Here is a 17,954-nt window from a genome sequence, read left to right as displayed (position 1 = left end):
ATACTTGAAAACTGGTATGCCCACGCCTCCATTCTTCTCTTCTCCAGACTAAAACTCAGTTCTTTTAATCTTTCCTCATAGGTCATGGGTTGGTTGTGTGGTGTTTGGTGTGGTTTTTTTTAAAGACCTTTAATCATGTTTGTTGCTCTCTGGACTTTGTCCAGTTTGCCCGCATCTTTCTTGAAATGTGCCATCCAGAACATAATACTCCATCTTAGGCTTATAAGTATGGAGTAAAGTGGAAGAATTTTATCTCATGTCTCTTACAACATCTGCTTTGTGGGGATTAAGCCATTGAATCCAACAATAACCTACATTGCCTGGCCAAATCCTTCTGGCATACTAAGGGCTTGTCTACACTGGCACATTTTGTCATCAAAAACTGCCTTTTGAAGACAAAACAGTGAGAGCATTTAGACTGCAATGCAACTTTTGGTCAGGAAAAACACCCAGTTTTAGTCTCACACAACTTCCAGCCCTGTGAGACTTTTGTCTTCTCCCTCCCCTCCCTTTATTGTTGACAAAAATCCAATGTGGACTCTGCTGTTTTTGTCCAGAGAACTGGCTTCCACCAGTATCCCTCAATGCTTGTCCTGCTGGCTGTGCTGAGTGTTTTGTGATCTATGGTGCCCTGCAGGCATGTGCCCCTCCTCTTTCAAAGCTTCAAAGTATCTGACAGCTCAGTTAGCTGCTCTGTTTGGGGGGGGAAAAAAGCAAATCATTGGAATGCCTCTGTTCTGGGAACACAGGAACACAATGGCAGGGAGGCTGCTGCTGTAGGGAGAAGGCTGGAATTGACTGCTGTGCTGCTTTGACATTCCTCAACACAGAGAACTCACAAAGCTACAAGGGAATCCTAAAAAGCACAGAGATCAGCTCTGCCTTCCTGCAACACTGCACTGTGGGGTGCTAGCAGTCTGGCCATAAAGTCAGTGGGAGGAAGAGAAACGGGTGTGACCAGTTTTCGCTTTTGGTGACCTTTACATTTTGACAGCAATTTTGTTGCCAAATCTTCTCAATGTAGGTATTAAGGATGTGACTGGGTTACCTATTAAAAAGTTAACCAGTAAGCATCACCTGTTAATGGGTAAGAGTTAATCAGTATCCTGAGAGCAGCTCCCTGCCTGCAGCCCAGCCACAGGGTTGCTCTAGCACCACTGGCTCCCAGCCTGTGCAGGGGCCGCACTAGCCCAGAACTGTGTTTAACCAATTAAACAGGATTTTATATCCCTAGTAGATATAGCCTTAAAAAGAAAAAGTTGTATCCTTTATTAATGGTGGTACTGCAGTGAGGATGAGAAGAAACTAAATAGTCTTTTTTTAACATTGGTCTTCATTTTGTTTCCCTTAGGTCCTACTTCATAGTAGAGCTTAAAGTAGTATATAGAACTATGTAATCTTGCAGCATGTAAAAACTTTTTTCTGCCTGGTAAGGGTTTAAACTAACATTGTGGTCCAAGACTAACAGATCCTTCTTTACAGGATATGTAATAGAATCGGTTACCAAAGTTGTGTTATTAAATATAAATAATTCTGCAATAACTGGAAAAGTACATTGAACATTCAGACTTAACTATTAAAGTAGTGTGGGTCTTTTATATGGATATATTTAAACTTGTGTAGGCTTGGGTTGAAGGTTTTACCTGCCTAAACCTTCCAGTTTGGCATTAGCAGGACTTTTGGCACCTGTTTTGGAATGCTTGATTGTTGATTCAGATCCTAGGCCTAGGCTCATTTTTAAAAAGTGAGTCGGGGGATGCAAAGAATTAATTCTCTGTTTAATCTCTTGTAATCTAAATCACACGTGATTTTTTTTTTTCTTTTTCTAGCAGAATTTGTCATACCACATATGCAATTTTGCAGTTTCTGTTGAGGAGATGCCTAGGGCTGCAGTAGCAGATGTGGTACAAATCGTGACTTAAGTGCATAAATAGAAGAACTCAATGAAGAAGCTTACAAAGTTTGTCTATCTGCATTATAGTTGGAATTAGCTATTGCTGTTCATTAATTGGTAGAACATTCAGTCCGCACTACACTAAATTCTATAGCTAGATTCAGCAATGCTATTGGGGACAGTTACCTTCTATTCAGTCTTCCCAGAAATGACAAGGGAAGAGTATTTGTAGTGCTTCCGACCACTCAAACATCAAAAAATTCCATTCCATAGCTGGACACTCAAGGCTGGCTTGGTAGGAATTAATTGCCCTACCCATTTTTTTTCTTTTTAGACTAGGGGAAGGGGAATTGCTATATGTCTCTTCAGTCTGGATTAGTGGATCTGAGGGTGCAGAAATATTTATTTCCTCTTTGGACACAGCTATCTTGACTGGTAAGGCAGATAACCTTCAGTCTGGATTGGTTGACTAAAGAGTAACAAATAAAATTTGTAGATAAGAAAATATCTCCTGGTTACATTTTTGTAGGTCGTTCAAGTCCTCAGATAGACCATTTGAGAAAAAGCCCAACCATGGAACAAGCAGTACAAACAGCTTCATCCCATTTACCTGCTCCAGCACCTGTTGGGAGGAGGAGTCCAGTACCAACCAGACCTTTGACATCTGGTAGCCAAAAATCTTTAGAGAATCAGGAGCACAGACGAGGTAGAACTTAAGAAATTTTATTTTTATTTGTCTTCTGCTTTCTCCTTTGTATGATCTATGGATTCCTTTTTAAGGAGGTTTTTAGCAAAATACTGCATAATGGTAGTTGATGTGCCAACAGAGATCTGAAATCTTAGCTTTTACTCAGTGAATTACAGTAACTCTAGCTTTTTTAATTTCTCTTAATTTAAGAAACCTATTTCCATCAGTAAGATGGATAAATTTCTATAACATTTAGAATAGCTTTATCACCTGTCTGATTTTGAAATTCTACACAACATAGCGTTGTATAGGAGAATGACAAAAAGATATGACTTGCTCATTTACATTTTCCTATTTTAGCTGAAGCACACAAGGTTTCAAGATCCGAAAATGAGCAATTCAGAAATGAAAACAAGCGACAAATTGGTAAATTAAAGTTGTTTTGAGAAAAACCTTACTATTGTTTTATGAGATGCTATTAATGCCTTAAAATTAACTAAATTGAAAATACTACAAAAATCATAACTACTCCCTTTATATTTTAGAAAAGTGACAGGAAACTTTTCTCTAAACTTTTATGGATTATAACAACTGTGCAAATTTGAGCTGCAGTTATAGAGCAGGGAAGTTGTCATTTCGTGTAGATGGCAACAGTTAGTGCTCAAATGGGATACCATGAGCAAAAATCATGCATAAAGGAGACACATTTGCCTGAAGGCAATGCATTAAATAGCGATTTGAATATTGTTGTAAAAGCAACCCTCATTCATTGTAGAAGTTGTCAAAAAATTAAATGTTATAAACATATTAACATTCAAAACATTTCTTTTTATGGAGTCTTTCCTCACTTGAATAGTTGTGTAAACAAGATAATTAAACATCCTCATGGAATGCTTAACTTCTCTTCTACTGTAGTATAAAGGTGAATTTAAGATATTACTCACGAGAGATGTAGGAAGTTGATGCATGAGGTACAGACTTGTCACACAGGGCATACAGACTTGTCACACAGGGCATGCTTAGTTTGAATATCTTCAAATCCTGAATTCTCGCAGCTCCAGGTGGACCTTCAGCACGAAGAAGCCGTGGGGGTCACCGTGGCGGCAGAGGACGATTTGGTATTAGGCGGGACGGCCCAATGAAATTTGAGAAGGACTTTGACTTTGAAAGTGCAAATGCACAATTTAACAAGGACGAAATTGATAGAGAATTTCATAATAAACTTAAATTAAAAGGTAATTCATTTCTGTTTTCAATGTCAATGTGGGAAAATAAGAAATAGGTGGCATGACTTAATAAAGCAAAGATTGTTTGGGGAAAATTTCTTTATAGTCCATATCATAGAAAACCGTTGCTTTCTAGAAATTGATGGAAAATAGGTACCATGTCAAAAACTCAACAGGTTTATTTCCAAACATATTAATGGCTTGAAAGACTTCTAAACTATTTGGTTCAGTATTTTAGGCTGGGGTTTTAAAAGAATTCTGAAGTTTAAAATACACAACGTTGTGCTGCTTAACTATAGCAGGTATATTTTCTAGAAATGTTTGAGCAGCCTTTCCCAATAGGAAAAAGCGGTAAATATTTGAGTTCTGGATGAGGGGGAATTAATGGATTATGCTCCCAAGTCTAGAATTTTTTTTAATGTATTTCACTTCATTTAACTCAGTAATCCACTAGATATCAAAACGAAAATTTGGGGCAAAATTTTTCACTGCAGAGTTCATGGTCTTTTTTTCCTCTGCTAGTGTATTTTGTTCTTCACCTTTCTCCTCCTAGAGGAGTAGGTTTTCTTTGAGTGACTGCGCATGTTCATTCCACTGTTAAGTGATTTACACCAAGAGTGCCGGAAAAGGAGAGAACCACAGGGTATCATGGTTGCACCGGTTTTACAAGAGGCTGTAAAGACAAGTGATGGGTAAAGATGGAAAGGAGTGGCTTGGGGGAAGGGCCACGTTTCTGGTGCTGGTGACCCTCATGTGCATCCCAAGCACTGCCACTGGACAGTTTTTTCCCAATGTGGTATCCGTTGGCTCAGCACTGGCTACCCTCTGGTTCTTTGTGATCATAGTGCAAGAATAAAGGTCCTGGATGACCCAAGTCCCCTTAGTTCCTTCTTAATGGTGTAGACTTTTATATGTTTTGTTAAAAAGTTCTGGTTATACATGCATGTAGATATTTTATACAGACCTATGCACAAGTTAAATATAGTCCTCTCATAGTTTAATCATCAATAGAGTCTCTCATAGGGAGCTTAATTTTCCCATCCTGGGCATCGGGCATCCACTTTTCATAATATTCTGCCCACTGCTTCATTCTGCACGTGTCCTTAAATGTGTTCACTCTTTTTCTCCTATTGGTCTGTGTCTACTGGAAACTTAGGAACCTCAATTTTCCATAGTCTGGATAAGTTCCCTTTATTCTCATTAGGATACAGGTTGTGCAACAAAGCTATGACTAAGATACATGTCTGAGACTGATGCATCTTTATAGGTTTTATTATCTGGCATACTGGATAATGAGGGGTTCTGGTTAGGGTTACTATATTTAACTTTCAAAAAAGAGGACACTCCTGAGAAGGGAGTGTATCCGTATCTACCAACTCACATTGTATTAATGTTATGTATACTCTATGCGTGTGTGCGTGCGTATTGCACATTAATACTGGCTCCTGCTTCTCCTCTCCCCTGTTTCCCTTACTGCCTCTGATACAGAGGCATTGGAGGGCGGGGGAAGAATTAGAGTAGTCAACTCAACTACTCGTTTACATCCCTAATACTTACTAGGGCTTATCGGTTAATCCAAACAACTACATGCACGCATCCCCTTGCTGCCTCTATCAGAGGCAGCGGGAGCCAGTTTTTAAGCCAGCTCCCCTTGAGTGCTGGTTTCCTGCCTCCCCTGTCACCCTCCATGCTGTTGCACCTCTATCAAAGGCAGCAGCGCAGGAGGAGGTGGGAGCCACCTGTGTCTCTTCTCTCTCTCTCTCTCTCTCTCTCTCCCCCCCCCCCCCCCCCCGTCTCTGCTGCCTCTGAAAGAGAGGCAGCAGCGTGGAGGGTGAGAGGGGCGGGCAGGCAGGAGCTTGTACACATGAAAGGCTGGCTTTCAAGGCCGCTCCCTGCATATATCGGCTCATACAGAGCCACCTGCCCTTCCATCCTCCCACGCTACTGCTCCTCTTATCAGGGAGGGCTTGCTGCAGCCTATGTCTTGGGAGTACTTGAGCTCCCGCAGACAGGGGATGCTGCTGCCTCTGTGCCAGCCCAATTCCAGGAGTATTTTTAGTAATTATGTGTAACTGATAACATTTTTTGTGACAACACAGTTACTGAAATAAACGTTATCTAATGTTCCTAATGCTTACTAATAGAATACCAATTTTTAAAGAGTTGGAATATAATAAAATGGATTAAAAAAAGTGTGCAGTTACTCAGCAGTGTAGTAGTACTGCACTTCAAAATGGTTACTTAAAGTACTTAGGCATATAAAGGTCAAGTTTACCTTGTGTCACTGCGAATCACTATGAGCAGTGCACAGTATACATGCAGATCCCTAAAGTACACCTAACGCTTAAAACTATATTGAACATCATTTTGTTGTCTTTGCTTCACAACAAGATCTTGCAGTGCCTCAGGATCATCATTATCAACATCAATTATTGTAGATGTAGAAGTTGTTGGAGATTGGACTGTTGGTAATGATACACATGGAAGCTACTTTTTTGAATAAATCCCTGATACCAGCTTCCTTGTTTGTCTTCTGTCTCTTTTGTATAAAAGTGGAGTACAGAATGCATAGTGTGGAACTACATAATTTCCTGGGCAGTATACTTGTCTGTTACTAGATTAGTAATTTATATTGGGGGATACAAAAAATGTCAGTTAATAGAGCTTTCTGGTTGTTAGTGCCAGTTAACACATCTTTTTACTGAACCTTACATTTTCTGTTCATGTATGGTAAATAATGCAGATCATTAGTTTATAAAAACCTAATAAATTCACACACTTAAGTATAAAACACTTATCCATAACTGTAAAATGATATTCCTGACTCTTCTAATACCACTTTACTGAATCTGCAAAAAATCAAGAGGACCTCAGTCCATTGGACAGCAACATACACCCTAATTTAGACGGTCTAGTCAATAGATGTTAGCACTTGTGACAATTTACAATTGGATATTCAGACCTTCCACAGGTTTTTCCTCTAAATTATGAATCATAACTAACTGCTATATGTTTTCTTTTGGGAACCATACGAAAGTCAAATTATTTTGAACACTCTTCCACTTAAGTTTAGGCTATAGGAGATTTTGTATTTAAAAAAAATAAGTTTTTATTTTTAAGTTAGATTTTTGTCACATTAGGCTTTTTTGTGAACTTTTGTTAGAAAGTAGGAAGTCTGATTATTATTTTTTTTTTTCTAGAAGACAAACTTGAGAAACCAGAGAAGCCTGTAAATGGGGAAGATAAAGGTGATTCGGGTGTTGACACCCAAAACAGTGAAGGGAATGCTGATGAAGAAGATCCTCTTGGACCCAACTGCTACTATGACAAAACCAAATCCTTTTTTGATAACATTTCTTGTGATGATAATAGGTATGGGCTACAATGGGAAGCCATTATTCTCCTCAGTGCCTGTCTATTTTATGGTTTAGTGCATCAGCATTATTTTTTAAACAGGGTCTATCTCTATAGTCCGGACTTCTATACAGTACTTTGGCAACATCTTTGGTCTGGCATCCCTGTGTGTGCTCCCAGGCTAGAACACTCACAGGGAAAAACTGGGCCCTGTGCTCAGCAATTCTTCTCTCCCCTCCCCCCCCACCCCCACCCCCACCCCCACCCGAGCGTTTGTTGTGGTCAAGCTTCAGGGAGGGGAGAGGAAGGGAAGGAGTGGGGATGAAGAGGCATTTGGTGGAAGAGGCAGGGCAGCTGCAGAGCACTGCAAGGGACCAGGAGCGCAAGCTGACGGCGGGGTTAGAGTACTGTTTTGGATAGAGAAAATAGAAAACTGAGGACTAATTTCAAGCTTTCCAGTACTGGTTTTCTCAATTTCCTGTTTGAATCATCAGAGCCTTTATATTCATGCAGAATGTAGAGTACATAAGGTTGCATTCCTTCATAGTGAAATTCAGTGCAGTGTTACAGTATATCTAAAACTACATTAAAACATTCCTTTTTGTGGTGCTGCTGGACAGGCTTCCTCACTAAGCTGTTTCAAACAAAGTTTAGACTTATTTTAGAAGACTTACTTTTTTTTTTTTTTGGTTTGTTTGTTTGTTTGTTAAATAGAGAACGTAGACCAACCTGGGCTGAAGAAAGGAGGCTAAATGCAGAGACTTTCGGAATACCACTGCGTCCAAATCGTGGTCGTGGAGGCTACCGAGGTAGAGGAGGAATTGGTTTCCGTGGTGGCAGAGGACGTGGAGGTGGAAGAGGTGGCTTCAATGCCCCTCGAGGATATCGTGGTGGTTTCAGAGGTGGTCGTGGAGGCAGGGAGTTTGCTGACTTTGAATATAGGGTAATAACATACTTGTATTAACAGAATGTCTTTAGTAAAATTTGAAGTTTTTTTTAATTTATTTTCTTAGTTACATCAGCAGTAAGGACTTAAGGACCTGACCCAGTACCCTTTTTGGGTTCATAGTTAGTTGGAGTGGAGTATTTCTTGACAGTATTCTGAAAATGTAAGGATTTGAAGAGAATTGCTATCATTTCTTGAACTCCTTTTAATGCAGGATTCATTATCCATTTTTAAACCTTTCACAGTAAACAAAACAAATTAGACTTGAAAATTATTTCCAGAGTAAGGATGTTAAGTAGCAAGTAAATGACCAATCATGTACTTGATACAAATTGTATCGAGTACATGATTAGTCAGTGAGGGGCCACTGCAGCTTTGCAGTTTAAATGTAATAGGAGCCAGGGATGCTACATTTAAACTGCAGAGCCACAGCAGGAGTAGGTCTGGGACCCAATGCGAGCTTCAGTCCTGGGTGGCTTTTACTACATTTACAAGCCACTGCAACTCCTGCTCTCCCCCCTTCCTCTGCTGCCTCTCATATAAAGGAAGCAAGGGTGTTGGGCGGAAAGCGGGGGGGGAGAAGCAAGTAGTCAACTCAGCTACGCTTTTCATCCCTATTCCGTAGTTCTTATACTTTTTTTGATGGAGAAACATGCAGTTTGATTGTTCATGTGCATTCCTATATGTGTGTGTGTTTGCCATGTGCACGGTCATTGGAAGAGCTTTCTCTAGTGGTACCCATCAGGTTGGATGTGGCATCCCTTGTAACACCTTGCTGTGTCGCATATATACTTCCGCTTCAGTTCCTTCTTTCCATCAGTAATGGTGGTTTTTGCTTCACAAGTAGTTAGTCCCTAGCTTAGCATTTTTAGTTGTCATTGTAGATTAGTTTGTTACTAGTTAATTGGGGGGAGGTTCCCCCTTATCTTTTTTTTTTTAATTTATTTATGCTCCTGGGGCATGCAGCAGCCTCAGGGTTTCAGTCAATGTGCAAAGTGTGGCAAAGAGATCCTCACAGCACCATCTTGAAGTGTCTTACCTGCCAGATAAGTGCAATATCTGCAGAGGGTTTAGGCTGTGGACTAAAAGAGAGGGTCAGTGCCTTAAACTGATCTTTGTGGAGCTGGCACATAGGCCTCAGACAGCCACTGACAGCCTTGGTGCGCAGCATGCCATTCCCTGGTGCAGAAAACAGGTTTGTCCTCTCAGCACTGGTCCCATTTCCCAGTGCTGCACAAGAAGAGGGGAAAGGACTGAGGATGATCCTATTCCAGGAGATCTAGTAAGGCCCTGGAGTCAGCCTACACCTGCACACACCCTCTCAGGGCTGAGTGCTTCAGCCACAACACCATTGACTCCAGCCACATGGGTGGGTCTGTTGATTCCACTGTTGGTGGATTCCCAGGTTCTGGTGATGGTATGGTGGACTTTAACCTTTCCTCCAAGCCGCACATGTTTGAGGCTGCGTGGGACCTCCTTGAACTGATAGCCCCATTTGAGGTGCAGCATCTTCCCTCTGACAGCAGCAGCAGAGTTGGCTCCAGCCTTGATGGCATCGGCACTAGAAGCTTTGATGCAGGCTCTACCCAGCACCAGTGGGTTGGCCTCAGGCACCAGCTATGGCTCCACTGCCTCGCATGGCACTGGTGATTTTTTTTCAGCACTGCGGGAAGCCTGCTGCCATGAGTGTCCATGCCCGCTCGCCTCAGGACCAATCTCTGACACTGCTAGGGTCAGTCCCTCCATGGTCTGTGTCTGAGTAGGCTTTGGAGGCAGAGTCCCTCGTATCCCAAAGCTTGTGGTACACCACTCCCATTCCTGGCACTGACATGCAGAAGGACCGCCTGCAGTGATGCAGGCCTGGCCTCCCCAATGGCAGGCACCCATCTAGCGGCCCATTTCTACTCTATGGACCTTTCGCCAAAGCTCTGCCCTCTATAGCTACCTCTGTGACACCTTCAAGCTGGGCACCACCCTCTGCCTCGTCACTATGCAGGCTCTGAAGGTGCAAGGGGAACATGGCTGGTGGTGGCACAACTGACAGTCTCTCTCCCTGAACCTGAGCTAGCAGGGGATGTGGAAGGAGAGCAGACAGGATAGTATGACCTGGTCCCCTTGATGTCCTCTTATCCATAGTCACTGGATGAGGCAGTGGCAGGTACCACTCTGTCACCTCCCTCATAAACTTTAGGGCCCACCCTGACTTGCTCAGGCATGTGGCTTAAGGTCTCAATCTCCTGGTGGACCTGGTGGTTGAAGAGTCTGACCCAATCATAGGGATGGAAGAGACCTCAGGAGTTCGAGTCCAGCTCTCTGCCCAAAGCAGGACCAATCCCAACTAAATCATCCCAGTCAGGGCTTTGTCAAGCCGAGACTTAAAAACCTCTAGGGATGGAGATTCCACCACCTGTCTAGGTAATCCATTCCAGTGCTTCACCACCATCCTAGTGAAATAGTTTTTCCTAATATCCAATCTAGACCTCCCCCACTGTAACTTGAGACCATTGCTCCTTGTTCTGCCATCCGTCACTACTGAGAACAGCCTCTCTCCATCCTCTTTGGAACTTTCCTTCAGGAAGTTGAAGGCTGCTATCAAATCCCCCCTCACTTATCTCTTTTGCCGACTAAATAAGCCCAAATCCCTCAGCCTCTCTTCATAGGTCATGTACTCTAGCCCCCTAATCATATTGGTTGCCCACTGCTCTGGACATTCTTTCATCCAAAGGTCTTGCAAGGGTGGCCCTGCCTCTGATTAAGTTGATTCAGATGACCACTAAGGAATCTGGCAAGACCCTGTTGTACCCACGGTCAGAGAAGTGGAGAAGTGCCCCTTTGTGTCACGGGGGGAAACAAGCACCTATATGTTCACCCCCAGCTGGGCTTGGGGTGGATGCGGTTAACCACTGAGTGTAAAGGGACAACCTGGTCCTGCCCCAAAAAAGACACAAAGATGCAAAGAGATACTTGGTTGCAAGGTCTCTTTGACTGCATAGCTTCAGCTGCGGGTCTCGAACCAGCAGGCACTCCTCAGTTGATCTGCATTTAACTCTGGAAAACCCTCTCCAAATTCCAGGAGTGTCTTCCCTCAGACAACTGGCAGGAGTTCTCAGTGTTGCTGTAGGAAGGCTGCACAGTCACTACAATGGTTCTGCTGGTGGTCCTGGACCGCAGACTAAGCAGTGCGCATGATTGGCCATGGTCCTATAGTTATGTGGCATAACTCTTGGCTGCAGGTGTCCAGTGCCTCAGCGGAGGTACAGCACACCATTCAGGACCTGCCATTTGATGAGACAGGACTGTTTGCTGAAAAGACAGACTACTGCCTGCACAGCCTCAGGGACTCCAGGGTTACTGTCAAGGCTTTTCCCCGCTTTGGCACTTCAAGTGCAGAAGATGGGGGGGGGGGGGGGCACAAGAGACTTTAAAATACCCTGCCACTAAAGGCTTCTGTTTAAAAACTCCCCAAGGTCACAGATACCCTAACCTCGAGTGGTATACTGCCAACATCCAAATACAAAAACCCCTTTGAGAATCGAGGAAGACACTTGAGAATTTTTTTCCAGTAATAGACCCCCGAACCCTCATGGGAGAGCTTTAAAAAACAAACAAACCTGTACTTTCTTAATAGTTTACCTTTTGGTCTCAGGCATGTGCGCACGGAACCACGTGCCTTCTAGGACACAGAAATCGTATCATTGTTTTAAGATTATTTTATTAACAAATCAAAGATGACGTACTTGGTAAAGCATAGTTGGTTGCTAAATGTTACAGAGCAACTAAAAAAAGCAGATTAAAAACAATTGTTTCCTTAGCATTCATTTTAAAAGTTAGTGTACGGGGTTACATGGGCTCAGAACAGAGGAGTTCAACAAACCCCAAAATAAAAAACCTGATTGCATCTGTCTAAACACCTGTTCTACTTATCTCTGTTGTTCCAAGAGACCTTCCCTAGGCATGGATTATCGCTGGAAATTCCATGCGTAGTCTGGCTTAACTCATTTCTCCAAGCTCTTGCTCTGGTCACACAAGACCACAGCAGGAAGGTCCTGCTTCATTTCAAAAGTCTTTTCAATTGCTTTCTTGGCTCCCTGCCAACACTTCCTGGAGACCCTCAAGGACCCACTGTCTCTGGGTTGAACCTTTATAGGCAATTTAGTTAACTGAATGGCTGGGATGTCTAGAAGAATAGTATCCCTCCCATTCATCAGTTCCACTGAAGTCATTGGGTATCCACACCCAGGCCCCTTAGCACTACCAGTTTTAGGCCACATCAACCATGCTGCTTCTATCCTGGCCCCCTCTCAGACAGGACCACAGGCACCATAGGGGCTGCCACAACAACAGGATGGGACCCCATTGTTCCTCCTTTGCTCAAGGGAAAGGCCCCTCCAAGCAACCACCAGGACCCAAGCCTAACTTTTTGAGGGTACATTCAAGGATGCAACACCAGAGCCTATCCTGGATTCTTTCCCTCTCTTTGGGAGTCTGTCCCACTTCTACTATGCCTGGGTCCAGATTACCTCAGACTGGGTCCTGAGCATGGTGGTAGTGGGATATTTTATCCAGTTCTGTAACATGCATCAAGTTAAGATGCCTGCCCCCTTCTCTCTCCCCCCCCCCCCCCCCCCAATCATACCTCATTCAATTTGGGCACAAGCCTTGCCGGTAGCCTTTCTAGTACAAGTCCCAATTCAGAACATCTGCAGAGTAGCTACTTGGTCCTCCATGCACATTTTCATGACTCGTTATGCCCCACCCAGCAGTCTCGAGATGATGCAGAGTTCAGCAGAGCTATAACTGCACTTGGCAACAAATTGAGGTCCAACCCCATCTCCATACAAACTGCTAGTAAGTCACATATTGGAATGCACATGAGCAATCACTTGAAGAAAAAATGGTTATGTGCTTTTGTTACTGTTGTTCTTAGAGATGTGTTGCTCATGTCCATTCCAGACCCACCTGCCTCCCCTCTTTCAGACTGTTCCAGCAAGAAGTAACTGAAGCGGGAATTGGGTCGGGGTGTGTGTGTGTGTATATGTGTGTGTGTGTATATGTATATATGTATATATATATATAGAATATGCGACAGCATGAGGCATCACCACAGAGTGTGCCACAGGAGACCCAATTGGTACTGCTCAAGGAAAGTCTTCGATGTTCACGCACACAGTGCTCTCTCACACGTAGGAATGGACGTGAGCAACACATCTCAACAAACAACAGTTACAAAAAGTAAGCAGCCACTCTTTTTCTAAGACAGCAGTACGCTGCTTTAAGCTCTCATCCACCTCAAGCATTTCATATTCAAGTTATATCTGCTTTGTTCAACAAAAACAACTGTTCTTTAGGAATTAAACTCCCTTCCATACAGAGAGTCAGCACAATGCCTATGTACTTGTTAAATCCCACTTAAACACTCAGAATAGGATGTTAGGTGAGCTTAGTGATGCAAATTCCTTGAGTTGTCTCTCTGAGGAAGTCACATTTCGGCTCTAAAGAATCAAACTGAGACTTAAGGCTATGGCCAAAGTGGTTTCCAAAATGCTCAGAAATTGCTCTTGTTAGGTGTGATGAAGAATAACTATTTTCACTGTTTGACATTATAAAAACTGTGCATAGAACGCTGCACGAGGACAGAAATTAGAAGAAAGGAAATTTTCCATGTCTGCCACTATTGAGACTGCAAAAATAGCTCGAATCCATACATATATTTTTAAATTTGGTGTCTTAAGTCTATAAATATAACATTGAGAACTTGATGTCCCTTAAGCATGACAAATGAGAATTGTCCAACTGAAATAGTTTTGTTTTCAGGATTGGCTTGAGCCACTGAGTTAGGTGAGAAGTAGAATCCTCTCCCAAAATATATACACTCTTAAACAACAACTTCAAAAAAGATGTACTCTCTAGAGTCATAATTGAAGTCATCTCTTGTGTTTGCAGTGCCTTCTGGGAGGGGTATAGCAGGCAGACATCCCTAAGCAGCAACTGCCATGTGATGCTTTCAGTTAGACACTTTAGATAATTTGTCTTTTTTTGTTTTGTTTCTGAAAGAGGGTTTTTGTTCTGTAGGGGTTTTTTTTACTATGAACAATAATTGGCTAGATCCTCTGCCTAGTATCAATCCTCAAGTTTCATTGATTCCAGTATTGGAACTTTTATAATGTCACCTTCATATAGGAATTTCACATTTGCACCTCAGTATTTTAGCCCAAATGTTGCATCACTGTTCCAGAATCAGAAAAAAAATATCAGTGACAGTTTTTAGTATACAAGTTGAGTGGCATGCATCAAGTGAACAAAAACAGATACAAGTAAGCTACATTGTATTCAGTTTGGGACAGTTTTTTAACATGCCAGTTTCTTTGGGGGCGAGGGAGAAGAGGATTTCATTATGAAAATTCCTATGGTTTTGGTTCATTATGGAATCCTGAATTTTCTTGCACTGACACAACTTCCTTAGTGTCAGACTTTTTTTCACCAGCTGGTACAGGTTTGTCCTGTGTTTGAGCTCCTTTGAGAGCTGAGCACACTTCATTTGGTCATTTCAGTAGTATTGACATGGAAGGAAGCAGCATCTGAGGCTTGAGCAGAATTAACTGTATAAAGCAGTTTTTTGTAGTTCTATTCTAGCCCTTTGGGAAAGATACTGTAATGTCTTTTTTTTGGTGGCCATCTAAAATCAATTAATCATTTCTAGATTGACTACAAATATGTTTAAATAAAATATAACATTCTAATGTGTCCTTTCTAGAAAGACAACAAAGTTTCTGCATAGTCTACAAGAAAGCTGGAACCAGGTGAACTTCTAGATCTTCATGATCAAGAGAATTAGTTTCAGTCTTTGCAAAGAATGAAGTTAATTTGCTGTATACTTGTCACCAGCACTGGGATTTAACTATTTAATTTCAAAGGGGGGTAATGCAGTTACTTTTTGAAAAATGGCCATCTTTGAAAACAAGGAGCATTAAATATATTTGAGATAGAAGGGTAAGTAATTTCTTATGTATAGTTAGCTATAAAGCAGTACTTCGATGGAATTTAAGTATTTTTTCATCATTGAAAGGATTTTTCTTAATAAACTGTATTTAATAATTGCCGCAAGTTACAAGGACAATTGTATGCAGAAGGCCGTCGATACTGTGAGTGTTTTGATCCACTGAAGGTTGTTTTTTGGAAATCCTGTAATATCCCTTTTGAGATAGTTGTACTTTGTCAACTAGGGTGCTGGACAGTAGAAAATTTGCTTTGTCAGATATGTACACACAGTAAATATTGTTTCTTAGGCAAAGGAAACTTTTTATATAGTTGTAAAATTCCATTATATCCCATTGCCAAAGAAACATTACAAACTTTGTATAGCTGTATAAAAAGCAACTAATTTTTTAAAAAATAAACATTTTTAAGTCAGCAAACATACTATGTTATTGCAAAAGTTGGTATGCTAAAGAACACTGAATTAGTTGTTTGTTTTTCTTAGCTTTTCAGTCTTTAAACTTGTTTGATTTTTATATCTGGATTATAATGAAGATTTGAAAATGTTCTTCCATTATACAAAACTGGATAAACTAGTCTCTCATACAAGAACTTCATTTTGTAATGTCTGGCGCATCACAGGATTTGACCAAATTAAGGAGATTCTTCAAATAAGGACTAAAATAAAATGTTTTGTCATGTGTCAGAACTTACAATTTTACTTTATGGTAAATATTAACTTTTTAAAAAATGACCCAGGCATATGAGTTAATATGCTTCTTCTAATATGCTTGGGTTGAAAATAAGCCTCCACGTGTCAATTCTTGAAATGTTAACTTTGTTGTAATACCAGTAGACATAATCAATTTAAAGAATTCTTAGTGTTTGAATTTGCATTTTGATAGGCTTTAGCTTGGAGACATTGCAAATTCTGGTTGTTAGACCAGTGAACCCACAAATGACTTGGTATGGATTTTTTGTCAATTCTAAATTACTCGTTACACCTTTGTGATATGGTTAAGTTATAATTGAAAAGGAAATCTGGTAATTTGTGTTTGTATATGTATATGAAGGCCACAGGAATAAAGGGATCCAAAGATTAAATTTTTTTATCTGATTTGATTTGTTAACTTTAGCCTCAAAAATGTTCAGTAGTGATAAAGATGTGGGAAACTGCACTGTTGGAAAATTGGAATATTTAAGTGGTTGATAGATATAAAATTAAGATAAGATTCTTTTTGTATAGCACTACAAGGAAGTATTTTGTAATTGGTTTCCTTATTAAGGTCCAGTATTGGCAGCCATAGGTGTTAGATAATATTGTTTAGTCATGTTTTTTGCATGTTAACAACAATGCCTTTTTGGAAACCACAAATCATGATCCTGAACAACTTTTGAGGTTTTTGAACATAGAGGCAGTGCTGTACTGTTGCAATAACCATGTATATTGTGTGAGGTGTCCCAGGCTTATTTAACAAGATCAGTTGTATATAATACCAATGATACATGCTGTGAAGGTCTGAGTTGATGCATATTTCCCCCAGTCATTTGGGTTACTAACTGGGGTGTTTTGTACCCCAGTAACTAGCAGCATGGCATACCTTCAGTGTACTTTGCTACATAAAACTAAGGTTTTTATTTTAAGACAGAATAAACAGTTCAATAAAATCAGTCTTCTGAAAATTCTTTCTAGTGCTAATAAAAATGGAATAGGAGGAATAGATTATTAATCTGTTTCCCAAGCAGATGTACCAGGAGAACTGCACTTCCCTCTGAATAATGGAAGCAAAGTAGTATCAGCTACCTCAGGCCCTCTGTTCTAATTCTGTCTTCTACTTCCTCCTTCAAGCAAGGGCAATACTAAGAAGAGGAAAAACAAAAGAGGAAAAAATCAGAAAAAGAACAAGTCTCTTCTTTTAAGCAAGCTACAGGAAGAATGTGTGAAAGAAGGAAAGCTTATCCTCCTGTGGCTGCTTCTACTTGGGGGCCCCAGCAGTCAGTGCCACTAGAAATGTAACAGCTTGTTAATTCACTCCCTGTTGAAGCTGTCCACATGGCTGCAGGACAGTCATTCTCTTCATCTTCATCAGTGGCTCCATTTTTTAAGATAAACCTTGCTGCTATGGGCCTTTCTCTCTCTTTCTCTCCCAAGTAAATTAGGTCCCCCTGGGCCTCTCAGGATGTCTGTATAAACCCATTAGCATAAAGTTAATTAAACTGAACACAGTGGTGTTTCACAGATGTTGTGGCAACTTTAAACTAGAATTTTTATTATGGGTGCTGTATTTCAGGCAGCCTGAATGTCAGCACTGTGCACACAGGAACAGTTTGCTAGGAGCACCACAGAGCTGTGTATTCTTGACTTTTCAGGGCAGAGTTGTATTTTCTACCATGTTACTCCTTATAAATGACACACTCAAATCAAATTTAAACCCCCCTAATTTAGGTCAGTTCACAACCCTCCTTAGACTCTTGCTTTGCTACAGACTACTGCCAGTTGATAATTAGACAGATGGTGATCACAACTGTCTGAAAATGTGCCTGTATTGTTGTACCCACACAATCTTTCTCTGACCTAGTGCATGTCTTCGTAAAACTAGATTGCTGTCGTGTTTCTATGGTGCCTTGCTTAATGGGGCTTCAAGATGTAACTACTGTAACTCTTCACTTTTTTCTGTACTGTATCTGGAATAAGGATAATTTGATGTTCACCTTGTTGTCATGAAAGCTATTTATTTGCCTTGTTGTGGAAGGATGAGTGTTTCCAGATATGTCAGACTCAAAGCTCTTCCCTTGCTTTTGATTTTCTCAGTGGGTGAGCGAGTTTGGTTTAATGCTTCTGTGCGCGGAGGTATATATTTTTAATATTGC

At 41.1% G+C, this 17,954-nt stretch overlaps 1 protein-coding gene across 3 annotated transcripts in view; it reads left to right on the top strand.

Moving 5' to 3' along the window:
• Nucleotides 1-16,187, top strand: part of LSM14A (LSM14A mRNA processing body assembly factor) — a 40,328-nt gene extending 24,141 nt beyond the window's left edge. For 2 of the 3 annotated variants that reach the window (XM_006130563.4, XM_006130562.4), the window contains exons 5-10: nucleotides 2,424-2,600; nucleotides 2,943-3,008; nucleotides 3,638-3,817; nucleotides 7,009-7,180; nucleotides 7,877-8,105; nucleotides 14,863-16,187. In XM_006130563.4, the coding sequence (XP_006130625.1) occupies nucleotides 2,424-2,600; nucleotides 2,943-3,008; nucleotides 3,638-3,817; nucleotides 7,009-7,180; nucleotides 7,877-8,105; nucleotides 14,863-14,886 (848 nt within the window). In that variant the 3' untranslated portion in view covers nucleotides 14,887-16,187. The remainder of the gene's footprint in view (nucleotides 1-2,423; nucleotides 2,601-2,942; nucleotides 3,009-3,637; nucleotides 3,818-7,008; nucleotides 7,181-7,876; nucleotides 8,106-14,862) is intronic. The other variant, XM_075940087.1, reaches the window with a different exon arrangement.
• The last annotated feature ends 1,767 nt before the right edge of the window (nucleotides 16,188-17,954 follow it).

Source organism: Pelodiscus sinensis, chromosome 12 (genome assembly GCF_049634645.1).
Source record: "Pelodiscus sinensis isolate JC-2024 chromosome 12, ASM4963464v1, whole genome shotgun sequence".
NCBI classification, from domain to species: Eukaryota; Metazoa; Chordata; order Testudines; family Trionychidae; genus Pelodiscus; species Pelodiscus sinensis.
This window is presented reverse-complemented; position numbering and strand designations above follow the sequence as displayed.